This window comes from Coregonus lavaretus (genome assembly GCF_964263955.1).
Source record: "Coregonus lavaretus genome assembly, chromosome: 5".
Lineage (NCBI taxonomy): Eukaryota > Metazoa > Chordata > Actinopteri > Salmoniformes > Salmonidae > Coregonus > Coregonus lavaretus.
The window spans coordinates 61,933,604-61,952,560 of record NC_139992.1 but is presented as its reverse complement, the minus strand read 5'-3'; the positions used below and the strand labels follow the sequence as shown (position 1 = coordinate 61,952,560).

At 43.7% G+C, this 18,957-nt stretch overlaps 1 protein-coding gene across 2 annotated transcripts in view; it reads left to right on the top strand.

The window, feature by feature from the left end:
- adarb1b (adenosine deaminase RNA specific B1b) overlaps positions 1-18,745 on the top strand; it is a 164,590-nt gene extending 145,845 nt beyond the window's left edge. The window contains exons 6-13 of one of the 2 annotated variants that reach the window (XM_084162081.1): positions 2,302-3,227; positions 6,295-6,409; positions 6,859-7,027; positions 7,324-7,475; positions 8,781-8,943; positions 15,578-15,759; positions 17,458-17,636; positions 17,869-18,745. In XM_084162081.1, coding sequence (XP_084018207.1) covers positions 2,302-3,227; positions 6,295-6,409; positions 6,859-7,027; positions 7,324-7,475; positions 8,781-8,943; positions 15,578-15,759; positions 17,458-17,636; positions 17,869-18,045 — 2,063 coding nt within the window. In that variant the 3' untranslated portion in view covers positions 18,046-18,745. Of the gene's footprint in view, positions 1-2,301; positions 3,228-6,294; positions 6,410-6,858; positions 7,028-7,323; positions 7,476-8,774; positions 8,944-15,577; positions 15,760-17,457; positions 17,637-17,868 lie in introns of both variants that reach the window. The other variant, XM_084162082.1, reaches the window with a different exon arrangement.
- Positions 18,746-18,957: the final 212 nt, after the last annotated feature.

The following is an 18,957-nucleotide window of genomic DNA, read 5'->3' as shown; positions in this document are numbered from 1 at the left end:
CAGGATTAAATGGATGGTTACCATTGTAGTCACTCACCGGTTTCACACTGAAGGCCTCTGACAATGTAACCATAGATCCTTCATTACAATCGGCCCGTTTCTGTATTTAGATTTTCCCCTCATAAGAAGGTATGCAACGAAGTTCAATATCAATCCAACTCTTAGGGAAGATAGCTACTGTACACAAATATTGCTCTGAGCAATGGAAATGTGTAATTTACTTGAACACCAGGAGGAGTTATTCATCTATTTTTGTATGCTCACTCTTTGCTCACATTCATACCATCTGCATGCCAGTTTGAAAAACATACCCACTGATATGCTCACTGACATTCAAGATACTGTACATTGAGAGAGGCATAAGCCTAAAAAGAATATGAAAGTACTCCACTGAAATCAACAAGACATTTGTCTTCTGTAGCTATACTGCAATGAAAGTAATTAAATATTAATTGACTCATCAAGTCAGCAATTTCATGTAATCCCATGACCACTCATTTAAGCACTACCAATCTCACTATGAACAATTCTTTGAACAATTCTCCTAAATTAATCCAGCCATCAAAATAGATGAGAATGTCTCCTCTCCATGCTATATTTTGTGTAATCATTTTCACAACCCGCTCCTATCAGATTCCCTTCTTTTTATAAAATGGCAAAAGCCACTTCTTCATTTTACAGTATTCATGCCTTTGGTCGTTCTCCTTTGTACTTATTTCCCCAACCATCCCTCACACACCCTTGTTAAGACTCCTCCTTGCCTGGCTTGTGCATGGTTACCCCAGAGTCCATTATTCTGTACTCAATGTGCCAATGATACTCCCCACTTCAAGACATCCATGTTACACTAATATATACATTAACGCACATATGAGGCGAATACATCCAAAGTAAATTAAATCATGTACATGTTATATTTTGAGTGGCACACAAGTGCACATTATAAGGAGGATATATATTAATCTGGTTATATAAGAGAATTGGGAAACACGTGAGAGCAGGATTTCTATGTTTTGTCTTGCCATTTTAGTATGCAGAAACTTGACGAACATCACCGCCTGTCAGAAGCTAAGGATTCTGTGTTATTTAGAAGTCGATGGAAACCCCAACAGAGCCTCCGAAGAGCTCTGATCTCACAATTTCAGAGACCCTTAGCCTCTTAAGTAGTTCATCTAGTTTGAAAATGCAAAGTTTTATATATTTTGGTTTTATTTTCTTAAGTAGAGCTCTGTTACCAAGAAGCAAGTAACGGATATCATATAAATTAGGTTGTATAAAGATGACATGAGTGGATCTAAAACCGTTCTGATTCTGGCACCAAATCTCAGGTTGGACCCTGCCATCCTTGTCAGACTTTGTTGGTCTTGCGGAATGTGTCCTTTTTTCTTGCTGTTTTTTCCTCTTTTTCTTTCCTTTCTGCCTGCATCTTATGATACCCAAACTCCTCCTCACACTCTTCCCTGCACCCTCCATCCTCCCACTAAACCCTTTCATTTGCACTGCCGGTTTTCTCCCCTGAGTACCGAAAGGAGTAACCTATCAAGCCTTTGCTGGAGGATGTTATAAATGAAAATTTTGCCAACATTCCATCCACTTTGCCAACAGGACCTGGTGATGTGTGTTCCTTACAATATTCTAGAGCTGCAATTCCACTATTATGAGAGCTATAACACTAGCTCAGCACTCTAGGATATAGCGGCAACCTATCATTAAAGCAGATTGGAGTAATGATACTTGTGGGGTAAAGAACAGGTCATCACATCTGCCCGTAAAGTAAACTCTTCCACATCTTTCCCCCTGACCCCTCCCTAAACTTACATATATTAACAAAAACCTCCCTGACAAAGGCAAGCAAATGCAAATAGTTCTCTCTTATGTGGAGGGAGGAACTCAATATTTTTGTTGTTATGCTGGCCTGATTTGTACAATATTTCCCCATCACTGATTTCCCCATTGATGTAATAATTGCATGTATTGTATAGATGAAATCCCCCTTGCCATGTTATAGAATCCAACTTCCCTTGAAAATCCAAGAATGTACAGTCCTATCATTTTGACAATTTATATTTATGACACATGCTTTTGGCTATTTTGCTCAAATGTAATTTCTAAATGGATTTTCCTTTTAGATGTATGTTTGATCCTTTGGGCTAAATGTATCATCATTTAAGCCTCCCTAACAAATAAAAATGACACACATCACCAGTTCTGTTCCAAAGAGTGATATAGGAATCTATAAATTTTGCATTTACAAGATCCTGCAACGAAGGCATTGTAAGTTACTCTTTCTGGGCACCGCAGGTTCGAGCAGCACTGACGTTAAGGAAAACCGTAACCTGGACAACGTCTCCTCCAAAGAGGGGGCAGCTGTAGGCGAGCAGCTCCCCAACGGAAGTGGTGGGGGCAGCAGGAAGCGCCCCCTAGAGGAGGGCAACAATGGCCACACGCACTCCAAGTTCCGGGCCAAGAAGCGTAAGAAAACGCCAGGCCCAGTTCTACCAAAGAATGCCCTTATGCAGCTGAATGAAATCAAGCCAGGGCTGCAGTATAAGCTGCTGTCTCAAACAGGTCCGGTCCATGCTCCCGTATTTGTCATGACCGTTGAGGTCAATGGGCAGCTGTTCGAGGGCTCAGGTCCGACCAAGAAGAAGGCCAAGCTGAATGCGGCAGAGAAGGCCCTGCGCTCCTTTGTCCAGTTCCCCAACGCCTCAGAGGCGCACCTGGCTATGGGCCGGACACTGACAGTCAACACGGACTTCACATCCGATCAGGCCGACTTCCCAGACATGCTCTTCAACGGGTTTGAGACGCCCGCACCGCCCGAGGACTCCTTTTACCTGGGATCCAATGGCAGCGGCTCCTTAAACTCGCTGGGAGAGTATCCCATGCCCTCCACGCCAGGTGCTAACCTTGCCCAGGCCCCGTTGCCCCCTCCCTCCTCCTTCACCTCGCCTTCGAGCGGCAAGAATCCTGTCATGATCCTCAACGAGCTGAGGCCGGGCCTCAAGTACGACTTTGTGTCTGAGAGCGGTGAGAGCCACGCCAAGAACTTTGTCATGCAGGTGTCGGTGGACTCGCAGCAGTTTGAGGGCTCAGGACGAAACAAGAAGCTGGCCAAGGCCCGGGCCGCCCAGGCAGCTCTCTCAGCCCTCTTCAACATGCAGCTGGACCAGACACCCTCCCGACAGCCCATCCCCAGAGAGGGACTGCAGCTCCACCTACCCCAGGTAAGAGCCCAAAGTCCCTCTGAACAAGCCAACTCTGCCCCCAGTCAAGACACTTTTAGAACAGGACATAGAACCAAAATTGTATCTGCAGTCACTGACTGTGAAAGAACCAGGGTGAACAATTTTTTATGTGAAAGAGTGTTTTATACTCTACATGTAATGTTTTCAGGTGCTGAACAAAGGCATCACTGCACTTATGCCCTCAACCATGTCGAGTCAGAATACTAACCTAACACCCTAGAGTCCAAAACAGAGCTTCCCCAGAAGCCAAAACACATTTTTACTTTTTTTTAACATTTTAGTCATTTAGCAGACGCTCTTATCCAGAGTGACTTACAGTTAGTGAGTGCATACATTTTTATTTTATGTTCATACTTATGCAAGGCTTTCTCAAACAGTTGTGATTTAGGATTTTTTATATGGGAGTGCATTACACATTTAGGAATATCCGGATATGTTTTGGTCAAAGAAAGCGATCTGCTGAGATTTTGAGAGTTTGAGTATACTTCTTATGTCACACTTTAAACTGGAAAAAAACGTTCAATAGGCTTATGTAGTTTTAAAGCTCTGAGGACACAGAGGTATTTTCACTACTGGAATTAACAATATCCCTCTCTTGTTGATTTCAGTTAGATATCCTTTTTAGATATTACAAATGACAACATCTGAAAGCCTTTTAATCACAATGCCTTTGAGCTAATCTAAAGAAGTCCAGTATCAGTCACATGCCTTTACTACCTCATATCTTGAAGTATTTTCTTTATGAAAGTCCCTACTGGAACGTTTAGTGCTCCTGCCAATCATCGCTGGATTTGACATTAATTGAAAATTAAGATGAAATGATCAGGCCGACGGATAATAGAAGATGAGACAGGAGATGAAAATGTGCAGCGCTTCAGTACTGAAAGGATTGTGTGTACATCTTTACACATCTCCTAATTGGGCTCCCCTAATCGGCAGCTGAGATAACACCAGGCAATAGCATGCCTCTATCTTAATTAGCATCTCCTTTTTTAGTTGTGTTGAAACAACCACTATTGACTATCCAGGCTCTTTCCTACCTAGATGTGAGACCTATTCAAGTTGAAGCACTGTCAGGTGTTCCCAGAGTTAGGCTTAATCCCATAGCACTATTTCTGAAGATGGTGTTTTTAACACTCTTGTATAGAGAAACACTTTCGATATCGAATGTGATTTTGCTTCAAATGTAATATGATGATGCAGTGCTACACACATTGTTGTGAGAGAGAGCTGGGTCTAGGGCTTGAGTCCATGGTTAGGGCTAGGGTTCAGTAACGGTTTATTGGGGTGTTGTAGACTGCAGACTGCATCTTGCTCTACTCCCTCCCTTAGGTTGGATTTGCACTCCACTAGCCGTGCGTCGTAACCGCTTTGTGACTTTCACACGGAGGGCTCCACACTGAGTTTTGCTACTTGGAATGCTTGGTGGAGTGTAAATCCAGCCTTAAAGGTGCTCAAAGAAGTTCTCCCTTTCCAAAGACTGTCAATATTCTAGCGCTGGATCAATTTTATAAGAATTGGGGGTGAGGATGGGGATTGGTTTGGGATTTTTCATCACAGAAGTGACTGTCAAAGTCGTGCCAGTGTGTGCAGAGATAGTGCCTTCTGGACAGGTAAGCAGCTTGTGGGGTACACTGTCAACGGCTTCAATTGTCTTTTCCCCCTAGGAACATTTCCCACTTTCTTTCTTTACTCTCCCTCCACTTGTCATCGGTCTGCTTCCTTCAACCCGGCAGCTCATGTCAACGATACTGCACCCGCTAATTGGTCTATTCATTCTCTGTCGGTTAATATTTATTAAATATACCTTCAACCCAGCTGAAGCGGTCGCTCCATATGGACAGGGCTAATTAGAAAATCAGGGAAACATGAGTGATAGAATACTCTGTTTTTTTATTGCCAGAATGGAATTGCCTCACTGTTTTTGGCTGGCTGTTTTGTTCCCCAAAAGATAACACAGACGTCCACACGTTTTTGTGCTGCCTGCAACCAATTCCCAGAAGTCAAATTATCCCACTCCAACTGGGTGACTCTGAAGTACCCGGGAAGTAATATTTGGACCAATCTCTTTAATTTGTGCCCATTCAGCCGTCGCCTCTCCTTGGCTGTAATCATTTTCCTCTGTATTAGTAAATGGATAAAAGCAAGCAAAAGGAACGGCCGCTGTCAAGGAAAAGAGATGTATTAAGTCCATTCGAGGTTTCTGCTGAGATTCGGTTCTATATATGCCGACTGTATAAGTATTTGGCTCAAATGAGCACAACTCACATTTCTATTCTTAATATTCTTCACCGTAGTGTTTTTGTCAGTGGCGAAGGGAAATGCATGCTAAAAACAACTAGGCGTACTTCAGTCTCAACCCAGTTTTATTGCATGCTTTTGAACTTATGTTCTCTTTAGGTAGACACACTCCTTGACAAAAAGTATGTGGGCACCTGCTCGTCGAACATCTCATTCCAAAATCATGGGCATTAATATGGAGTTGGTCCTCCCTTTCCTGCTATAACAGCCTCCACTCTTCTGGGAAGGCTTTCCACTAGATGTTAGAACATTGCTGCGGGGACTTGCTTCCATTCAGCCACAAGCATTTGTGAGGTCGGGCACTGATGTTGGGCGATTAGGCCTGGCTCGCAGTCGGCGTTCCAATTCATCCGAAAGGTGTTCGATGGGGTTTAGGTCAGGGCTCTGTGCAGACCAGTCAAGTTCTTCCACACCTATCATCAAAGGCAAATCCACTAATTAAGGGATGTCCACATACTTTTGTGTATATAGTGTATGTGAATACACGGACAGGTGACTAGTGCTTGAGGGTCTATAATGTCAGCTATGCTTAGTAAGTCCACATGGCTGACTCTGGCATGTGTGCCTGTGGTGCAATATGATGAAGTTGCCCCTAGATGCTGATCTTAGGTTTAAGTTAGGGCTTTGATGGTTAAGGATTTGGGAAGGATAAACAAATCCCAAACAGGCAGCCTCTACCTGAAGCCTGTGCTTGTTGTGTTGCGTGTCTCATCTCTACTGTGTGTGTGGCGGTGTGCGGTCCCAGGTTCTCGCTGACGCCGTCTCTCGCCTGGTGGTGGACAAGTTCAGCGAGCTGACGGACAACTTCACCTCCCCCCACGCGCGACGGAAAGTCCTGGCGGGGGTCGTCATGACAACTGGTACGCTTTGTTACTCCGCCTAATGGGAAAACGTGGCGTTCTCCGCCCTCGGAGCATTGCTGCTGACAAACAGTACACCACTTGATTCGTACAGACCATAAAACCCCAGCCATACTGTCCACAGGAGGCTGATGTGTGTAGATGGGAGGAAATTAATCTTCTTAGCACCACCTGTCAATCAGGGTGCACATCAAAATCTTCCTTTTGAGGGGTCCATGTCCATGATTGATAGTGCACAATGCTGCTGTTTGTCATTGGCTTTGTAAGCCTAATGTTCCTCATACTATTTATAAACATTTAATTTCCCGAATACACACATGCACATATGTCAAAAATACAATAAAATGTAAATTAAATGGAATAATGATAGAAAAGTATAAACAATAAACACAAATGGCTTTTAGTGAATGTAAAGGTGAATTTTGAACCTCTCTGTTCCCCGCCCGCAGGCACAGACGTGAAAGAGGCCCAAGTGATCTGCGTCTCCACGGGCACCAAGTGCATCAACGGCGAGTACATGAGCGACCGCGGCCTGGCACTCAACGACTGCCACGCAGAGATTATCGCCCGCCGCTCGCTCATCCGGTACCTCTACGCCCAGCTGGAGCACTTCCTCAGGTGAGAGGTTAATGGGCGGAGGAAATGGCAGAGGCCATTTAAAACACAAACACACAAAGTCCTAGTAAAAGTTTGATTTGTATTTAGTCGTAAAATCAAGTTCACTGTTGCAACTTTTTCTCAAAGCATTACTTTGCTATATGCCGCAATTGCTACACAATGTTGCTTCAATTGCAGCATGGCATTCCTTTTTTGTTCTTGCTTCAGCTGATTCTTTTAGTTTTTATTTTCTGTGACATTTGGAGCCACTGCCAACACTTTACACTGTCCTCCCCTTTTCGCCCTCTGTCACCTAGCAACAACAAGGAGGAGCAGCAGAAGTCCATATTCATGCGCTGTGACAAGCGTGGCTACCGGCTAAAGGATAACGTCCAGTTCCACCTCTACATCAGCACCTCGCCCTGCGGAGATGCACGCATCTTCTCGCCGCATGAGGCCGGCATGGAAGGTACGAGGCAATTCCCCCTTACCTGTGACAGTAGTAGATGTTACCAAACCTCTTGCTGACCCTTCTGTGCCACAATGTACAATGATGGCATGATTCCAGCCTTCTTCATCAGGAGCATATGTCTGGCTATCCAGTGCCTGCACAATGCTTTTAGATGTGAATGGGGATGTGAATGCGTTCTGCCTTAAGTTTATGTGAAGCCTAATTATCTTTTACTCATTGATAAATGTGTGATACACCCTCATATAAAAACGGAACAGCATTTCCGACCATACGCTTCTTGTTCTTAACCAAATGCAATTTGCTGAACTATCCCTTAAATGCAAGGCTTATAATGATTGTCATTGATTCCATATGACTGTAAGCTTATAATGCCAATGGCTTAAGTGAACATGTACATATAGGGCCATCCCATTAGTTTTGGTGACATGCCATCTTTAGTGACCTTGTCCCCTGTGACAGCCAGACTCAATCAACCCCTGGTCAGGTCAGTCTCCATTCCCCTCACTTAGCTGGCTGACACGTTTTTAATTTAATCTTATGCTCGTTGAGAATTCCATATCGGAGCTTGTTTATTTTATTCAATTAATTCCTGTATGTTTTCCTCTTATGCTTGGTTTCATTTAATTAGAATTTCACTTCGGATGTCCAAATGCGCATTACAAACACATTTCAACAAGTCTATTAATTAGTGGGTCTTTGTCCATCTCTCTCTCGCTCTCTCTCTCTCTCTTTCTTTACTTCTCTCTCTCTGATTACTCACCCTCTTTATATGTCACAAATAAATGATTCTGTCACATTGTTTCCCAGCATACACAAAAACAAAAAAGGAAATACCCTTGTACAATTAGTCAGTGGATTGATTAGGCTTGTTAGCCTTTCGAATTACATTCCAACTTGTAGAAATGCTGTGATTAATATGATGAAGTTGTATTTAAAGTTATTGTCTTTTGTATCCTTTGCACTGTCGAGATGATTTGGTGTCACATGCCCTAGAGGACCACAATGGAAACAAGTATCTTGACTTTTTTGTGTATGTATTCTCAACAATTTTGGGTGTAATATTTGCCTGGTGTAATATTTTATGCATTTGAAATGGTCAAATAAAATAAAATCTACTGTGTTAAGAGTGTACAGGCGGCCAGGATTACTTATATATTGCTGGTACTGAACATCAATGGCTTATTGACCGCATCCATGAAAATGTTGATTTATGTGATACATTTTAAAGAAAATACAGAAACTGGTTTAGGGTTAATCCATTCATCCATCTGTCTTGTCCTTGTCCCCCTCCCACAGACCAAGGAGACCGACACCCCAACCGGAAGGCGCGGGGCCAGCTGAGGACCAAGATAGAGTCTGGGGAAGGGACCATCCCTGTGAGGACCAGCAACACCATCCAGACATGGGATGGGGTGCTGCAGGGAGAGAGGCTGCTCACCATGTCCTGCAGTGACAAGATCGCAAGGTAACCTGGCCTTGTGGCCCTTTTGGTATCCCTTTCACCACATATCCTCCTCCAAAGCCAGCAAGATTGTGAGACACCATGTAACAGTGGTTTGGTTCAGTGTGTTTCAATTAAAGAATTGAATTGGACATTAAAGAGAGTTTATATGAATTTGACTCTAATTCTTATTTGCACTTGGAAGTGCAATCCTTACAGTCAGTAAGCTGTTGTTGTGGTTGATACAGCTATATTTTGGTACGAACCAGAGTTAAACTACTGGTATCTGTGTTAAGGTGTCCGTTAAGTTGCTATTAGTGCAGGGTGCGGATTCACCCATGGTGTCTGCCAATGTGTGCTGTGGTGATGGCGTGGAAATAGAAAGATAAAGAGGTGTCAAGACTTATGAAACACACACACACAGTTTTCCTTAAGTGTGCTGTGACATCTACCCGCTACCCCTACAGAACTTCACCTACACACACACACAAGAACACACACACGCACATACACACACATCATGCATTGATGTAGAGTATCTATAAGCCCACTTCCACCCATATAGCAGACTCTGCATTGCCTCTTTAATGCATATGAATCAATGATGTACAGTGGGGGAAAAAAGTATTTAGTCAGCCACCAATTGTGCAAGTTCTCCCACTTAAAAAGATGAGAGAGGCCTGTAATTTTCATCATAGGTACACGTCAACTATGACAGACAAATTGAGATTTATTTCTCTCCAGAAAATCACATTGTAGGATTTTTAATGAATTTATTTGCAAATTATGGTGGAAAATAAGTATTTGGTCACCTACAAACAAGCACGATTTCTGGCTCTCACAGACCTGTAACTTCTTCTTTAAGAGGCTCCTCTGTCCTCCACTCGTTACCTGTATTAATGGCACCTGTTTGAACTTGTTATCAGTATAAAAGACACCTGTCCACAACCTCAAACAGTCACACTCCAAACTCCACTATGGCCAAGACCAAAGAGCTGTCAAAGGACACCAGAAACAAAATTGTAGACCTGCACCAGGCTGGGAAGACTGAATCTGCAATAGGTAAGCAGCTTGGTTTGAAGAAATCAACTGTGGGAGCAATTATTAGGAAATGGAAGACATACAAGACCACTGATAATCTCCCTCGATCTGGGGCTCCACGCAAGATTTCACCCCGTGGGGTCAAAATGATCACAAGAACGGTGAGCAAAAATCCCAGAACAACACGGGGGGAACTAGTGAATGACCTGCAGAGATCTGGGACCAAAGTAACAAAGCCTACCATCAGTAACACACTACGCCGCCAGGGTCAAATCCTGCAGTGCCAGACGTGTCCCCCTGCTTAAGCCAGCACATGTCCAGGCCCGTCTGAAGTTTGCTAGAGTGCATTTGGATGATACAGAAGAGGATTGGGAGAATGTCATATGGTCAGATGAAACCAAAATATAACTTTTTGGTAAAAACTCAACTCGTCGTGTTTGGAGGACAAAGAATGCTGAGTTGCATCCAAAGAACACCATACCTACTGTGAAGCATGGGGGTGGAAACATCATGCTTTGGGGCTGTTTTTCTGCAAAGGGACCAGGACCACTGATCCGTGTAAAGGAAAGAATGAATGGGGCCATGTATCGTGAGATTTTGAGTGAAAACCTCCTTCCATCAGCAAGGGATGTCTCCTGAGTGACGCAGTGGTCTAAGGCACTGCATCGCAGTGCTCACTGTGCCACTAGAGATCCTGGTTCGAATCCAGGCTCTGTCACAGCCGGCCGCGACCGGGAGACTCATGGGCAGCACACAATTGGCCCAGCGTTGTCCAGGGTAGGGGAGGGAATGGCCGGCAGGGATGTAGCTCAGTTGATAGAGCATGGCGTTTGCAACGCCAGGGTTGTGGGTTCGTTTCCCACGGGGGGGACAGTATTAAAAAAAAATATGTAATCACTAACTGTAAGTCGCTCTGGATAAGAGCGTCTGCTAAATGACTAAAATGTAATGTAAATGTAAGGGCATTGAAGATGAAACGTGGCTGGGTCTTTCAGCATGACAATGATCCCAAACACACCGCCCGGGCAACGAAGGAGTGGCTTCGTAAGAAGCATTTCAAGGTCCTGGAGTGGCCTAGCCAGTCTCCAGATCTCAACCCCATAGAAAATCTTTGGAGGGAGTTGAAAGTCTGTGTTGCCCAGCGACAGCCCCAAAACATCACTGCTCTAGAGGAGATCTGCATGGAGGAATGGGCCAAAATACCAGCAACAGTGTGTGAAAACCTTGTGAAGACTTACAGAAAACGTTTGACCTGTGTCATTGCCAACAAAGTATTGAGAAACTTTTGTTATTGACCAAATACTTAGTTTCCACCATAATTTGCAAATAAATTCATTAAAAATCCTACATTGTGATCTTCTGGATTTTTTTTATCATTTTGTCTGTCATAGTTGACGTGTACCTATGATTAAAATTACAGGCCTCTCTCATCTTTTTCAGTGGGAGAACTTGCACAATTGGTGGCTGACTAAATACTTTTTTCCCCCACTGTATATACAGTTGAAGTCGGAAGTTTACATACACTTAGGTTGGAGTCATTAAAACTCGTTTTTCAACCACTCCACAAATGTCTTGTTAACAAACTATAGTTTTGGCATGTCGGTTAGGACATCTACTTTGTGCATGACACAAGTAATTTTTCCAACAATTGTTTACAGACAGATTATTTCACTTATAATTCACTGTATCACAATTCCAATGGGTCAGAAGTTTACATACACTAAGTTCACTGTGCCTTTAAACAGCTTGGAAAATTCCAGAAAATGATGTCATGGCTTTAGAAGCTTCTGATACGCTAATTGACATAATTTGAGTCAATTGGAGGTGTACCTGTGGATGTATTTCAAGGCCTACCTTCAAACTCAGTGCCTCTCCTTGACATCATTGGAAAATCAAAAAAAATCAGCCAAGACCTCAGAAAAAAATGGTAGACCTCCACAAGTCTGGTTCATCCTTGGGAGCAATTTCCAAATGCCTGAAGGGACCACGTTCATCTGTACAAACAATAGTACGCAAGTATAAACACCATGGGACCACGCAACCGTCATACCGCTCAGGAAGGAGACACTTTCTGTCTCCTAGAGATGAACGTACTTTGGTGCGAAAAGTGCAAATCAATCCCAGAACAACAGCAAAGGACCTTGTGAAGATGCTGGAGGAAACAGGTACAAAAGTATCTATATCCACAGTAAAACAAGTCCTATATCGACATAACCTGAAAGGCCGCTCAGCAAGGAAGAAGCCCCTGCTCCAAAACCGCCATAAAAAAGCCAGACTACGGTTTGCAACTGCACATGGGGACAAAGATCTTACTTTTTGGAGAAATGTCCTCTGGTCTGATGAAACAAAAATAGAACTGTTTGGCCATAATGACCATCGTTATGTTTGGAGGAAAAAGGGAGTTGCTTGCAAGCCGAAGAACACCATCCCAACCGTGAAGCACGGGGGTGGCAGCATCATGCTGTGGCGGTGCTTTGCTGCAGGAGGGACTGGTGCACTTCACAAAATAGAGCATCATGAGGAAGGAAAATTATGTGGATATATTGAAGCAACACCTCAAGACATCAGTCAGGAAGTTAAAGCTTGGTCGCAAATGGGTCTTCCAAATGGACAATGACCCCAAGCATACTAACAAAGTTGTGGCAAAATGGCTTAAGGACAACAAAGTCAAGGTATTGTAGTGGCCATCACAAAGCCCTGACCTCAATCCTATAGAAGATTTGTGGGCAGAACTAAAAAAGTATGTGCGAGCAAGGAGGCCTACAAACCTGACTCAGTTACACCAGCTCTGTCAGGAGGAATGGGCCAACATTCACCTAACTTATTGTGGGAAGCTTGTGGAAGGCTACCCGAGACGTTTGACCCAAGTTAAACAATTTAAAGGCAATGCTACCAAATACTAATTGAGTGCATGTAAACTTCTGACCCACTGGGAATGTGATTAAAGAAATAAATGCTGAAATAAATAATTCTCTCTGATATTATTCTGACATTTCACATTCTTAAAATAAAGTGGTGCTCCTAACTGACCTAAGAAAGGGCATTTTTACTTGGATTAAATGTCAGGAATTGTGAAAAACTGAGTTTAAATATATTTGGCTAAGGAGTATGTAAACTTCCGACTTCAACTGTAAACCCTGGATTGCTGATGCTATGGATTGGCCAATGAGAGGCTTTGAAGCCACCGGTCGGCCATATTGGCACTCCCCAGAAGAAGCTGGGTCATGTCTAGAGGGCATAAAGCTTTTGTCAAATTTTTGTTATTTTTGTATTTTAGCTAACCCTAACCCTTTTCCTAATGTTAACCTAATTATCCTTACCTGATACTTTAATTCTCCTAACCTTCTGCATAAGTTCTTTTAAACCTGCTACGAAAAGTCAGTTTTGTCAAAAGCTGTATCTCTTCTAGACAAACCAAGAAGCAGTCCTCCATAGGAGTGAATGGAATTCTACCGTATTTCAATTATTACATGTATTTAAGTACATTATTGTTGTAGTGGAGACAGTAACATTAGTACTTTGAAAAAATTATACTTTAAGGAAAATGTTTTTATATATTTCTTAATTTTTTATTGTTATGTTTAGCTCACATAATATAATTTGAAAGTATGCATTAAGGTGTCTGTAATATAATAAACGTGGCAAAAACAAATGTAGACATTAATAAATGCATTTTTACAGCTTCCAAAATATTTTTTTACAACGGTGGGGAAGTGCCAAGATGGAGGCACGGTGGCTCTGTCAGTCATCTAGTGTACATATAAATCATTGATAGGAATAGATTAATGCATGACTAATAGCAGTTTGGTCAAACTAGTTCTTGCTGTACTTCTGTAATTGCAGTAATTTGGTATGTTTTCAGCTAGTTTTGTTTAGATTGGCCTATGATACAGTGCAGAAATTGCTTCCAATAAATAAGCAAAAAAATCATATTGTACAAATTATTAATAGAGGATTGCAAAGTTGCGTAGTGGCCTGGTTTTCTAGAGCAGTTAGTTGTTTTATAGGGGATAGCACTTAGTTTCTAGTAGTTATCCTGTATATCCCACTTCGTTCAGGCCCAGTCTTATTTGATTCAGGCAATGTCAGGGGCAGCTGAATTGATGGGGTCCAACCCAGGTGTTTTCGCAGTCAGCCCACGGCCCTGCTCACTGTCCACAGTCAAGGCAAAGCTATCTATCCCTCCCCGTTAATGTACGATGCGATCTACTCCGTAACTCTCCCTCCAATTTCAATGCCAACAGGAGTGTCACACACCTAATGTTTTTGAGCAAGCATTAATGGTCTTGCTATTATACTATGTAACTCTAAAAGTCAAAAGAAAACAAATTACAGTATACAGGTGCACTAGCTGCTAACCTAGCTCATAGCCTGATTAGACCAAGGCATAGAAAGTGTGACTACTTTACAGCACAGAACAGACTACCCTCCATGTGTTCTCTACACAACAGGTCCTCTCCTAACATAACCATTGCAACAAAATGTTGAGGGAAAAGAAATGCACCTCCTGCCTTCTCTTCCTGTATGAATGATTAATGACTCAGCGATGGCTATTTAGCTAAATGCACTAGCGTTGTTTGACCTAGCCCTCCATTTTCTTTCCCTGCAATTTCACTGTGTTTTTTACACCATTCTCCATGGATTACATGGCCTGCCCAGCGGTGCTAAGGCACAAGATGGAGGTCTAGTTGATGGCTCCTTCCCTCCTGTTCCTGGCTGGTTAAACGGCCTCATTAGAAGTGTTACTCTCCAGAGTTGCTTTTTCTTTGATAAAGTAACTGATTGTGAAGGCCCTCAAAAGCCCCAATCACTTGAGCTTGATCACCACTCTCCTTTAGAACACTCAAGCAGGTGTGTGTGTGTGGTGCGTGCTTCTGTGTGTTGGTGGGGGAGTGGGGTGTGTGTCTTTTTTGTGTGTGTGCATGCATGTGCAGTCATGTGTGCATGCATGTGTTTGGCAAAGAGCAATGGTATGTGTTTTGTCTGACTATGTTTTTTGATTTTGCGCCCCAGAGCCTCCATGGCCACTGAGTTTAGCTGCTATCATAATGGGCAAAATCACATAAATCAAATAAGGTGGGTGGGAGGATGGACTGAACAACAGTAATGATACAGTCCAACTATCAACCCCCTGTTGCATATGGAAGACGTCTCTGCTGGGGGCTACTGGAAAACTAGTGGTCTCCTAGACTCATGTCTGACTGCGATTCCAGTCGGTGGCTTAATTTCACACACTCTCACACACACAGCCTCGGGTCAGGAGGAGACAGGAGTGGCAGTTATCAAAGCTGTTTGTCAGGGTCTTGTTTCTGCCATCTGGTAATGGTCTGCCTGTGTGTGTCATTTTTGAAGTTGTCGCTCTCCAAGGCAATTGGTATAAATGCTTCATAGAGCGTGTGGAAGGAAATGTATGGGAAAGATGGCACGGCTAATGTAACAACATAGAATGTAGGGTGAAATAAATGGAATTGGATAGTTCCGAGTCAGAGCAGCCATTCCTATGTGTTTGTGCGTGAGTGTTTGTGTGTGTGGATGCGCATTTGTGTGTGAGTACGTTTTCGTGTCTTTGTGCGTGTCCACTTGTACGTACTTATGTGTGTGTGTCCCTCTGTTGCAGATGGAACGTGCTGGGCATCCAGGGCTCTCTGATGAGCTACTTCACAGAGCCCATCTACTTCTCCAGCATCATCCTGGGTAGCCTGTACCACGCCGACCACCTCTCCCGAGCCATGTACCAGCGCATTGCTGACATTGAGGACTTGCCCCAACAGTTTAGCCTCAACAGGCCTCTACTGAGCGGTCAGTACCCTCACCTTTAAACCTCGACTCCTTTACTTCTTTGCCCCCCAATACTCTAGCACTCAGGGCGGTGTTCATTTGGGGGACACAACTGAAAATGTTTTAAAACATTTGCAACAGAAAACTAAAATGAGTCGAGATAGTCTCTTCCTGTTTCAGCCCTCCCCGTTTTCACCCGTTTGGTGCCTAATGACCATGACATGGGCATAGACTCTCATGCCAAGGAACACACACTAGACTAACTCAAGTACCACCGCATGCACATTCAAACACTCCAATACTTTAAACATTGTGCTTTAGGTGGCTAGGAGGAGGCTAGTTGGCCTCTGTCTGTTTCCTCACACTTTCTCTGTGAACACCAATGAAACCGGACACTGTGACTCCATGGGCAAACCCACAGTAGGCACAAGGGTAAACACCAATCATGTATAAATGTCTACGGTAAATACCCAGCAGGACCATGGGTAATCACATAGATGGGTCTCCTACCGTAGTCTCATTGAAACACTGAACTTGTCATCTGAGGTGACATTTACTTACCCTTCCTGTGTGAATTTGGATAACTTGATGCCCTTTGTGCCAAATTGGTGGAATCCATGCAACCATTTGTTATAAGGTCAGATCTGTTTAGATACTCTCAAATGTTTATTAGACTCCAGGCTTTTTCTGTGTGATAGTTCATTAAATATCCCTTTGTAAAGTTGTTTTGTGACATTTGGAACCTGATATGCGTTCTATAGCACATACAGCTAAAATAATGTGCATTCCCCCTTCCGCCCCACAAACCACCTATTGTCAGGGTAGGGGCTAAGGCAGGGTGAGGGTTACCTAGTAACAGCATGTTGTCCTTTATTTTCCATTGCGCAGCGCTTTGAAACGTGTGTCCTAATGAACATGGCCCTGATCTCCCTCCAGATCTCACACAATGCAATAGCTGTCCCAACTGGTGCGCTCAACTTCCTCCTCGCCTACCTTACCCTCTCTTCTCTTCCTCCTCCTCTCTGTCCCCTCCGATGGCTCCCTAAACTGCAGGTAAAGAGATAATGGGAGGGTTATTAACTTTTTCCGCTTTAGGGAGTTTTGCCGTGAAGGAGCTTTGCGCTGTGGACGCTCAGCATTTAGCCCTTTAAATCATAATCCCCCAGCCAGGCAGCCCAGTGCACTGCAGAAGAGAAAGGAACCGAGGCGTTTAACACCCTCCACTGAAAGAAGGATTTATGCCTCCAATCTATCTTCTCTCTAGGCCCCCACTTGGAGGAGCACATGGACTGTAATAGAGGCTTTATCCCAAACACACTAGGTGGACATTGCAGCATCATGTTTTGATGGTGTTTTTTTAACACCATCTCTGACAGATGCTGCTAGGACAAAAACTATACAAAGACATGACTTTGACCCTTCAGGCCCTCGCTTGTGGAGCAAAGGCATGAGTTAACCACGATGAGAAGCCTTCACCAAAACCTGAAGAGTCATGTTTTCTTTCAGAGCGAATGCCTTGGCTTGCTCTCAGAGGGATAAAGCGAGCATAAGTCACATTTGCGGTCCTGTGTTCGATTCACTGTTGGTTAGACTTGCGTGCTTGCTTTTAGAAAGGGGAGGTAACTTTCAGAGTTAATGTCTAGGCTCGTCATGTCCCTGATTTGAATCCCAGTGGCTCAGACTTGTATGCTCACTCTACAGTTCTATCTGTGATTCCAGGCATCAGCAACGCGGAGGCGAGGCAGCCGGGCAAGGCGCCCAACTTCAGCGTGAACTGGGCGGTGGGCGACCAGGCGCTGGAGGTCATCAACGCCACCACGGGCAAAGACGACATGGGGCGCGCCTCGCGTCTCTGCAAGCACGCCCTCTACTGCCGCTTTATTCGCCTGCACTCCAAGGTACGGAATGGTTCAACAAACACACACTCACCACAATGGCTCTCCTTGTCACGGCGTTGAATAAGTGTTTATGACTATCACAGAGGGTGTGGGCAGCACAGCACATTAAGACCAGCTGAAGCACAGATCAAGTGCTTGTACGTTTATGCACTGTACAAGTTGCTCCTCAATATTATATTCAAAGTAGTCTTCTGCTTACCTCAAAATCTGTTTGCTCCCCTCTCCACCCCAGTTGTCCTCCACACTGAGGATCAAGGTGTCCAAGCCCAGCTCGTACCACGACGCCAAGGAGGCGGCGGTAGAGTACCACAACGCCAAGCAGACGCTGATCAAGGTCTTCCACAAGTCGGGCCTGGGGGCCTGGGTGAAGAAGCCCATCGAGCAGGACCAGTTCTCCCTCAACTCCTGATCGGGCGATTAGGGGGAACCTCTTCACCCAACCCACCGCACCCCAACCCCCTCTCTAGACCTGAGAGAGGCTCTTCAAAACTACCAGCCACTGAGACTTCACGTCTGTGTGTGTGCGTACATGCGTGTGTGTGCGTACATGCATGTGTGTGTGTGTATGTCTGTCTGAGTGTGTGTGAGAAATAATGCACGTGGTTCTGGCCACCTCCCTCCGTCCCAATCACTCTGCTCTCATTCCTCATCGCTGTGACGTCATCACTTGCTGTTTCTGTCTATCTGTCTATAAAACTTTCTTTTTTAAACCAACTAAAATTCAAATACCTTTTATGTCCTGATGGAAATACAAATGTATGGTACTCATGTTCAATCTGCCCATCTAATCATCAAGTATTGCCATTTTAAACTGGAATCCTTTTTAGTCATTGTTGTTTTATTTGCAAGACTTTACATGTCCATTTACCATGTAGTTACTATATAAGTACTTCTGTAACTAGAATGTACAATGATTTGCCAGATTTCATTTCTGTTATTCAGTTAAATGTAATTACACTAGGAAACCCAAATGCCATATGACTTCATGGTATATTTCTTTAGGTATTGTGAGATTTTACCTTTTAATTTCTTATTTTATTACATTCTTGCCCCTGTATTAAAAGCACATATGACATGATGCTAAATACAAATACAAAATGGTGGTTAGTCATTGAATCATCATTCATTTTAAATATTCTCTTGTGGGCATTTTACGCTTATTTATTCATTTGTTGACATTGTTGGTCATTGAATCCATTCCCATTCCTATTCCATACTTGAACAGGGGCCCTGGTGGAGGCTGTCGATGATTCCCCTCGAGTCCTTTGGCCTGAGGGGTTGAGGGGATTGGGGAGGCGCTGCACGTTTTTTCTTATTGACT